The sequence below is a fragment of the Eutrigla gurnardus genome (assembly GCF_963514095.1).
Source record: "Eutrigla gurnardus genome assembly, chromosome: 3".
NCBI classification, from domain to species: domain Eukaryota; kingdom Metazoa; phylum Chordata; class Actinopteri; order Perciformes; family Triglidae; genus Eutrigla; species Eutrigla gurnardus.
Window position 1 is genome coordinate 8575447 of NC_139917.1, and position 10000 is coordinate 8585446.

A 10000-nucleotide genomic window follows, 5' to 3' on the forward strand; every position below is an offset into this window, starting at 1 on the left:
ATTGGATTCAAACTGTCTGTCGCTGTCAGTGGATGTGGGTTAATTTCCCCTCGCCTCTGTCAGATCGCCAGGATGCAAGAGCCGAAGACGTTTGCCGTGCTGAGAGGTCAACCCTGCACAGGTACCGTGCAGCTTTGCACCCTGGGAAACATTACTGCTCACATTTACAGCTTCAAACTTCTTTCACTTACACTTACAGTCTTATTAACGGAGTGGGAGAGCTGAACCTCAACAGGAAGCATCAGGAGATGGAGACCATGTTGGTGTCCAGCCCCCAGCTCGGCGAAAGGCCCTACCCCGACTGCCCCTACCTGCTGCTGGACGCACGGGACCGTGACCAATACGACTGCTGCCACATTATTGGTGGTAAGTTTTTTTATCACCAAACCTCTTATGAAAAAGGATTTCTTGTTTTAATCCTCTCTCTCTCTCTCTCTCTCTCTCTCTCTCTCTCTCTCCCCTACAGCACACAGTTGGCCCGTTGCCATGGTGACTCGAAGAATGCACCCCTTCACCAAAGACATGCTGAAATATGTATCCTTCAATGCAAACGACACACCTGACCAGCCCTTTTGAAAAGCAGTCAACTGACCATCGTCTTGTCTGAACTTAACCCACCATCCGTAGAAAAACGCAGCTGGGAAGATGGTCATCGTGTACGACGTGGATGAGACTGTAGCCATCCAGGCCGCCAACATCATGTGTGAACGGGGATTCGAGAATCTGTTTCTGCTGTCTGGAGGTAAAGTAGCAGCTGAGTGGAGCTCACATCTGTGCGTGTGGTTGCATGTATGAGAAGAGCGATCGTCCCACTCTGCTGTCCTCTGCCAGGTCTCAAGGTCATCGCTCAGATGTTCCCAGAAGGGCTGACGACGGGCTCCATCCCGACCTCATGCATGACCTCTCCCAAAAAGCTGAAGGTGAAGAAGAGCTCCCGACCGCCGCAGCCACCGCCGCAAGCAGCAGAGGAGCGCTGGCGCTTTACCTCCGACGAGGTGGCCCAGATCCAGAGACAGCTGGAGGAGATTCTCGCCAACAGTAAGTCACACTGTCAGAGTGACGTTTTGTGTAAATGTTTTTGGTTTGTAGAGTTTTGACAAACTCGTTTCAGAAATTGTGGCTTAGCAATTGTAGAGAAACTGTAATTAGAGCATTGTTTAGGCGTTTCCCTGGGAAAACTCGGCACTAAGTTTGAGGAAAATAGAGCCAAAGTTCTGACAAAGTTATTATTTGTGACTTTATAAGCAGTCTTTGATGTCCAGAGGAAATTCCTTGGAAGATTTGCCTAATTTAAACTAGAATTAATTAATTATTGTTCTATTATTAGAACATTATTCAAAAAACTAAGACCATACATCAGAAAAAGTTGCCTGTTCCGTCACTCTGCTGCCCTTCAGTGTTTGCATTTGTTCCCTGCAGGACGCCGGTCCAGCCGCGGGTCAACCAGCAAGTCCCGGCCTCAAGCACCCAACGCTCGCAGTCGCTCCTTGGCTGCTAGAAAGGACGGTGGCAGGCTTCCGTTTACGTCGTTGTTTAAATACGAATAAATAAATTGCATGGTAAATAAACTAAATGGTTAAATTTACAGAAATGTGTGGTTATTAATTGGTTTTAATGACATTATTTTATGGAAAGAGGTTGTATAATCATTTATATTTGATGTAATATAACAGTATATGACACTCAAAATAATGTGATTCATCTTTCAAAACATGTCATAAAACTGTTGAAAAACTAGATATTGGGTTTAAAATTGTATATTGTAAATGTATATTTAGTTATTTTATGTTGTTTTTAACGTTTAATTACAAACATTTTAGGTTTTAAAACGAATGAAATTACCCATAAAGATTGTAAATTAACATTGAAACATGAACAGCTACAATTTCCCATTCTCAGTATTTTTATTCAACTGTAACAGGTAACCAATATTACAGCAATATTCAAAAATCAATTACATACAGGACGAACACCTTTGACACCGACTCCAGGCACTGGCGATGACCTCACGGGAGTCCTCCCCTGCCTGCTCCACTGTCCTCCTGGCCGTCAGGTTGTTGCTGGGGGCAAGAACACAGACAACATCTGGTGTACGTGGCACAATAGCACTCACCAGCTCGATCCTCAGGTCCCTGGCGCAAGCCCCCGGCGTCGCCATGGCACCAAAGGATAGGCATCGTGACGAACCCATCCATGATGCTGCAAAGGTGGGAGTCCCTGACAAGAAGAACAAACTGGAACAACACAATGGAGAATTATTATCATGCAAACAAGATTATGATCAACATCAGACATCATTTGTCAAATGACTTCCAAAACAACAATACCTTTTTGTCTGGAGACTCGGTGGGATGACCAACTTGTGACTCCCGCCGGTGCGAGCAGAAGTTGGCCACTTCCTCACGGCATGGCGATGACCAGTTCCATGGGCTAGTTAAAAAGACTAAATCACAGTCAGAAATTTCATTCATAATTTATAATAATTATATAAGCAAAGCTCTTTCCACTAGGTCAGGTGTACAAATATAGTGAGAATACACCTAACAATTAAAAAAGTTAAACACTTAATGATAAAAAACGTTTGAGTACAAACCAGAGGGTCTGCCGGAGAAAGAGATGACAGGCTCCTGCCTGTCACACCGATCCTCCATCCTCTGCTTGGCAGCAACGGATAGCTGATGGTTCTTCCATCGAGGCATCCTAAATGAAAAAAAGGCACACTGGCCAAAAACGTTACCAGGAATATAACAGTGAAAACTTGTATTGAATGCAGTCAAACAAATAGAAACCCATTCCTTTGAGACTCAAAGTGTCCACTAGTCTCCTCCCTCTGATGATTTTCTCCACTGCAAAAATAAATAAATAATTTATTCATATAACATCAAGTCATATATCATATCATTAAAAGGTCATCTCAGACCACTAATCATACAGAGCTGGACTCTACATCTATTCTCTATAATATAAAAATGTTCTTAAACATACCTGTCAGCAGTGTAAACACAAACGTAAAAAATGTGTATATATATATATATATATATACACATTTTTTACGTGTGTATATATATATATTTAGCTGTCCCAATGTGGTCTCCTCTCGTTGTCCAAGGTCCAAAGTGTCAAAAGCCAATCCAAAGTCCAAAGCCAAATATCCACAAGCCTCTCGTGAGATGCGTAAATGGCGCTCAGAAAAACTTGAATATCCGACTGGCCGATTGAAGACGCAACGTAGTGTATAGAGTGCCGAAGCGGAAGCAGGAAGTAACGGCGCCATGGGTCCTTTCGGAGCGAAAAAAATGAATGGTGTTCAATGGACGGAAAATAATTATTATCTGATCCCCCGGTCGTTATGCCTTGGATTACACAAATGTTGTTTATAGGCTTAAATTATAATTTTCCATGTCAAGAGTTTGACCGTTTATTGTGCAATTCTTCAGTTAAAATTCATTGAGAAAACACAATGATAAAGACTACATGTTGTGTCGCGTATGTGACGTCACGTCATCGCCCTTTTCCCTCCCCATCGGCGAAGTTGAGGCTCTCCACATGACCCGACTTATAGTGGTTCTCCCCCCTTTCGATACTTTTATTCTGCCCTTGGAAAAAAGCGGTGAAGTGGAGCAGAGAAACAGCCATCTCGGCGGACTTCGGACTCGGCGGGTGGTGACGTATATCATTCGCGACGAGAACAGCGAGGAGCTGTAGTTCACAAAGCGGCTCACACAAAACCTAACTTTATCAAAACTCTTCGCGCTTAATTGTCGTCTTCTTTGCGTGAAAAATTTTCTTTAAATATCACAAAGAACATATGTGAAATCCATGGCACAATTCAAACGGGACCAGAAAATAATTTGTATCTACCCATTGAATCGCATTGATATTTTTTTGCTTTTGAGGACCCATGTCCCGGAAATGGAGGGGCGGGACTTCACCACTCTATAGAGTATAACGATGATATCAATGCGATTCAATGGGTAGATCCGACAACGGAACAGAGTTCACATGCGGTGATTTCCAAGCACTGCTCAGGAAAAACCATGTAAGACATGAAACGTCAGCTCCGTATTCCCCACACCAAAACGGAACTGCAGAGAGGGGTTGGCGTACTCTTTTTGAGATGGGTAGGTGCATGATAGTTGAAAGTACACTGCCAAAGCAGTTGTGGCAATATGCAGTTCAAACGGCAGCAATGGTACGCAACAGGTGTTATAACAGGCGTACAGGGCAGACTCCTTATGAGCTGCTGACCAACAAGAAGCCCAATGTGTCTAAAATGCAAAAGTTTGGGTCTGCATGCTACACCTACAAACAGGACAAGGGAAAACTTGATTCCAGATGTGATCAGGGGCGTTTTGTAGGTTACGATAAGAACAGCCCAGCGTATTTGGTGTATCATCCAGATACGAATAAAGTACAAAAACACAGGCTAGTGAAGTTTGTGAGCAAGGCAGCTGTGGAGAAACAGACACAGACAGGTGAGCCAGATCCAAGCGATGGCGATGATAGTGTGAGACCCAGGACTAGTGAGATCACTCAAGGGGTTAGTAGGGGTACAGAAAATGCTCCAGAGCCAAGTGTACGAAGTAGAAGTGCACATAGTGATAGTCCAGGTACAGTACCTAGGTCTAGTGACCATAATCACACACAGCAGAGTGATGAACCCGAGAGTAGAAGGTATCCAGCTAGAGAAAGGAGAACACCGAGTTACTTAGGTGACTTCATAACTGATGACTGTGATAGTGATGGGGTTCATATCACGGTAGACTACTGCTGCAGAGCGGTGTGTGGCGTCCCACAGACATTTGGGGAAGCAATGGGGTCAGCTAACTCAAAAGAATGGGCAAAAGCCATGGATGAGGAAATTCAGTCTTTAAACGAGAACAAAACCTTTATCCCGACAGCGTTGCCAATAGGCAAAAAAACAGTGGGGGGTAGGTGGGTTTACGCTGTTAAGACTGATGTAGATGGAAAGGATAAATACAAAGCACGGTTTGTGGCCAAGGGTTACAGCCAGAAAATGGGAGTAGACTATGGGGAGACGTTTAAACCCACTGCAGACCTGACGAGTGTAAGGGTAGTGCTACAGAAAGCGGTACAGGAGAATTTACTCCTGCACCAAATGGACGTGAAAACGCCGTACTTGCACGCTCCCATAGACTATGAGATCTACATCAATCCACCAGAGGGTTATCAAGAGAAAGAGGGTATAGTTTACAAACTAGAGAAATCACTATATGGTCTTAAACAATCCGGGCGAAATTGGAATAGGGTTTTGCATGATTGTCTAACTGAGAATGGGTTCACGCAAAACCCAGCCGACCACTGTGTTTATGCCCAAGAATCAAAAGAAGGGAAGGTGATCATAATCATATGGGTCGATGACTTGATTATTGCGGCAAGCAATGAAGAGAAACTGAAAAAGGTGAAAGAGATGCTTGCAGAACAGTTTAAAATGAAAGATTGGGAATCGATTTCAGTCAGTCAGATGGATGTATAAAGATGTCACAGGAAAGGTATACTAACAAGATACTACAGCGTTTTAATATGCAAGACTGTAGGATCAGAGAGACACCCTGTGAGCAAAAGCTAGAGTATACTGAAGATGCAGTAAAGATGGAAGACGTCAGGCTGTACAGGGAGGCCGTAGGAAGCCTAATATACCTAACTATTGTACCAGACCAGATTTAAGTTTTGTAGTGAGCAGGTTATCACAGTACTTTGCTGAGCCTACAGAGGAGCAGTGGGTCACTGTGAAGCACGTACTAAGATACCTCAAAGGCACTGCAGAGAAAGGGTTAAGTTTTAGGAGAGACGACAGTGAGAAGCTAGGTATACAGGCCTACAGTGATGCCGACTGGACGGCTGATACCAGTGACAGACGCAGTACCACAGGCTACTGTGTGAGCCTTAGTCAGAACAGCTCCCTAGTCTCGTGGAAGACTAGAAAGCAACCTACCGTTGCGCTATCCACATGCGAGGCAGAATACATGGCACTGGCATCCACCATACAGGAGTGTCTATACCTAGAGCAGTTATTGGGAGGCATAGATAACTACAGGTACACACAAACTGTAGTACATGAGGACAATCAGGGAACAATCGCTCTTGCCAAAAACCCTGTAAATAGAAGGAGGTGTAAACATATCAACATAAAATACCACTTCATCAGGTCTACTGTGAATGAGGGAAGAGTGACTTTGATGTATTGTTCTACTGACAACATGGTTGCTGATGTAATGACCAAACCTGTAAATAAGTTGAAACTGGAGAGGTTTGCAGGTGCTCTTTTTGGGGAGTGATGTGTGTATGACAGGGATCCACATTCATTCTGTCTTTATTTTCTTTTTGCTTAAGAGTGTAGCAACCTGAGTACAAGTGGGGGTGTTAAAATATGTTTATGTCCTCAGTTGTATGTGATGTGATGCTGTATTGTTCTTATGTGTTCTGTACTGTGTATATGTTTATGCCACAAGGAGGCGCTAATGTGCAGGCTATAGAGGCAGGGCGCAAAAGCGTCATTTGTTCCAGTTGATCTTCCGTAGTTTTGAGACGAAGCTGTATGACCGTGAGACTGATGTGTCTACAGTTCGCAAATAAATATGCCAAGAAAGGCTGAAGAAAACCCGCTGACTCTTTTCATCCGAATGCAACGTTAAGCTGCAACAGTTAATATACCATAACTCAACAAGAGTCCCACCCTGAACACGTCTGCACTGCAATATTGACTCACAATCAGAGCGCCACCTATTGGCGACATGAAATGTCATGTTTTTACACTGGTATGTCCTCCTCCGGTGTCAAATTTGGTAGGAAGAGCCTCCAGACGTTGCTCATGCTCGCTGTCGAAGATTGGGAGGACGCCTTGAACGCCGTTACCCCGGCGATGCCCTTTCTCCATGTAAGAGGAAGTGATGTTTCCAGTGGGTCGCTACAGTCCCAGTGTCGTGGAACTTTGCACCCCAGTCGAGCATGATGACTTTAATCGTCTGATACGGTAATCGACATGAAAATTCAGGCAAGGGACGACCAGCGAGACAGGTGACACACACCGGAAATGATACCTTAAGTGTTTGCTTTCAGAGCTTCATGTAACGGGCCGATTCAAGCTCAGTGACATAAAGGATCATGTTGTGTGAGGTTGTAATTTGCAAAGTTAATAAAAAAGCATCCATCTTAATTAAAACTCCACTCTAAGTGATGAGCCTATGATGTGCGTGGCTTTAACAGCAGCAGTTTGGCTAACGTGCTAAATGCTAACCTGCTCTGGTGGACCCACGAACGGTCGGGTCGAGTCTCGAACCCAGTGGGACCAGAGAGGCCAAGTAGGACCAGGAGCAGAGAGTGGAGGACCTCACATTCAGGTGAATACAACAACTCACCGACTAGACTCTCCATGTCAACAACTATGCGTTGCATAGCAACGTAGTTGCGCGCGCATGTTTTATTCCCCCCCCTAAGTTGTCGATCATTTTGCTTTTTCCCATTCTGCTTTTCAGGAGGCGGAGGACAGAGTGAGGCAGAGGCAGGTAGAGATAGCAAGGGAGAGAAAGAGGGGAGAACTGGAGCTTAGCTCTGAACGACGGTTACTTTATCCCTACATGCAGCCTGTGGCCGAGGGAGAAGAGGAAGTGAGGGAGGATGAGATTGAGAAAACGAGGGATGAGGCGGAGATGAGTTTAAGAACAATGAAAATTGAGAGCCTTCCTCCTATTACACGCTCCACCATGTCGCCTTCACTTCTCCAATCCGTGATGGAGAAAATGGAGTATGGTGCAAAGATGTTACCCAAACTGTTGGCCGACAGCTCTGTGTGGGTCGGTGAGAGAGCGAAGAAGTTGAAAGGTAGTCCGGTGTGGGAGAACGTCGGCAGCAGAGCACAAAATGTCCACAAGATGGTGGCTGATAGTTCTGTATGGGGCAAGGTGGGAGCGAGTGCTGGACATATGTCCAAAGTAGTTGGAGATAAGGTGGGAGCGAGTGCTGGACATGCGTCCAAACTAGTAGGAGATAGAGTCCCCAAGGTGGTGGTGGATGGTTCTACATGGGTGGGATCTGGAGCAAAGTCTGTAGCGGCTAGTCCAGTGTGGGGAAAAGTTGGTTCAGGGGCCAAATCGGGGGCCATTCTGGTGGCAGACAGGTCCATGCGTGTCGGAGCTGGGATCGGAGCCGGGGCAAAGAATTTGGCACAGAGTCCTATGTGGGGAAAAGTAGGATCCGGGGCCAAAACCGGAGCTGCGCGAGTTGGAGCTGGAATTGGTGCCGGTGCAAAGAAGGTGGCGGAGAGTCCGGTGTGGGGGAAGGTGGGCTCTGGGGCCAAAGCAGGGGCCAAAATGGTGGCGGACAGCTCATTGTGGGAGAAAATTGGGACTACTGCTAAACAGGTGCCCAAGGCCGTCATAGCGGGCGCATTACTGGGTCTGGTACTCGGTGTGTTTTTGTGGGGTGTGATTGGTGGAGCCATCGGGGCCGCTGCTGGATCTGCGGTAACTGAAGTGGGCCGACGGAAACTCAGCAACAAAAACACGTTGGAAAAGCCGGGCGAGGCTGCAAAAAATGCAGAGAGAACGGTGAACGATGGCATAGACTCTCTGGTGACACAAGGAGGAAAAGTACTGAAAACTGAATGAACAGATAATGTTTATAAAATGATTAACAAATGTAAAAACATTTGGTTGTGAATTAGTACCATCAGAGGGTATGACTCAAACACAAAGGCAAGGGTCGACACTCTTCTGTTCTTTTTTTTTTGTTGCTTTCTTTCTACACAAATGGACCACAAGTTCAAGGATTAATCTCAAAATACGTTTATTGCTATAAGTTTCATTCCAGCACTTATTGAATGAAAATGGGTATGACTTGTTTTAGGTGTGACTGCCACTCACGCTTAATCATATGAAGATTTGGACTAAATGAACTCTGCTAAACTTGGTTAAATCGATGTTGGTGATGCAAATGATAAGAGAGTTAAGGTGCTTGTCTGTTTGCAAGATGTGTCAAATTATGTAAGAAAATAAAAATGCAATTATTTTTAACCTATGCTTTATTATCTGAATATGCTTTATATATCTTCAAGGTGATAAATAAACTTAATTTATCTATGACAATTTGCAAGTTATACATTGTACATCGTCACTGAGCATTTTCTCCTCTTATGCTCTACTACGTATAATTCAAAACATTAATTATACAATAATTTGTGTCTGGGCAAATATGTTCTGCAGTAAATCTCTGCATCCTCATTATTGGCACGTTAAGGCTGCTTTAGGAGTAACAACCTTCTAGCTTGTCCCATTTTTCCAATGAGACCTGCAGGTTTAGTCTGATGGAATAGCGCTGCTGGTATTTCTGTGTGGAAGTGGGTGTGTCCAGAGGGGCACAACGGAGGGGGGGAAGCCAGGGCTTTATCTCTAAGACCCAGGCTGGCCAGCATCACCCTGCTTGGCCTTGTGTATCGAATGAAGGAAAGAAGGTTAACACACAAGCAGTCCCAGCCAACATTATACGGTTTAATTTTACTGACCGACATCTTTGCAATATTTAACATACAGTACTGCAGATCAAATCACACGTTAGCGTTCCTCTAATATAATATTATATATATATATATATATATAGGTATATATATATATATATATATCTCCATCTCCACTCAAAGGGCAGATGATGGAACACAAATAAAGCTGGTAAGTTTGAAGGTGTGAGCAGAGCTTTGAGCACGTTAGGCACAAATAGTTATACTCTCTCCAGCTGAACTCTGCTGAAAATCTAAGACAACCAAAACACTGTGAAATGTGAAAACTGTAAAAAAAAAAAAATGACATATTATTCCCACACTCATTGTGGGATGCCGTTTTTGCCTTTTGAAAGGTCAAGTGAAGAGATTACTAAGGTGAAGTAGCTCTCTGTAGTTCTTCCTTACCAAGTATGTCTCTGTGATGATGAAGAACAGACTTTGCAGCTGCGCCCCAGAGACACAGAGAACATCAGCAACATCCGCAGG

General features: G+C 44.4%; 2 protein-coding genes across 2 annotated transcripts in view; one reads left to right on the forward strand and one right to left on the reverse strand.

Annotated features, from left to right (window-relative positions):
• Positions 1-1547, forward strand: part of LOC311010874 (centrosomal protein of 41 kDa-like) — a gene marked incomplete at its 3' end in the record, with an annotated part of 3749 nt that extends 2202 nt beyond the window's left edge. The window contains exons 5-10 of the mRNA XM_084005517.1: positions 64-121; positions 200-366; positions 467-534; positions 628-742; positions 832-1038; positions 1420-1547. Coding sequence (XP_083861643.1) covers positions 64-121; positions 200-366; positions 467-534; positions 628-742; positions 832-1038; positions 1420-1547 — 743 coding nt within the window. The remainder of the gene's footprint in view (positions 1-63; positions 122-199; positions 367-466; positions 535-627; positions 743-831; positions 1039-1419) is intronic.
• A 353-nt stretch (positions 1548-1900) lies between these two features.
• Positions 1901-2935, reverse strand: LOC311010692 (uncharacterized protein). Its single transcript, XM_084005284.1, has 3 exons — positions 2594-2935; positions 2328-2430; positions 1901-2234 (listed from the first exon to the last, which is right to left on the reverse strand). Exons 1-3 carry the CDS (start codon positions 2697-2699, stop codon positions 1955-1957), a joined length of 489 nt encoding a protein of 162 aa, XP_083861410.1. The 5' UTR covers positions 2700-2935; the 3' UTR covers positions 1901-1954.
• Between the last annotated feature and the right edge of the window lie 7065 nt (positions 2936-10000).

Bases quoted from the DNA above. Each gene is read 5' to 3' on its own strand.
- LOC311010692 (XM_084005284.1), bottom strand. From the start codon at position 2,699: ATGCCTCGATGGAAGAACCATCAGCTATCCGTTGCTGCCAAGCAGAGG. The intron at 2,431-2,593 runs GTTTGTACTCAA...CTTTTTAACTAG, and splicing joins TTTCTCCGGCAGACCCTCTG to CCCATGGAACTGGTCATCGC. The intron at 2,235-2,327 runs GTATTGTTGTTT...GTGTTGTTCCAG, and splicing joins CCGAGTCTCCAGACAAAAAG to TTTGTTCTTCTTGTCAGGGA.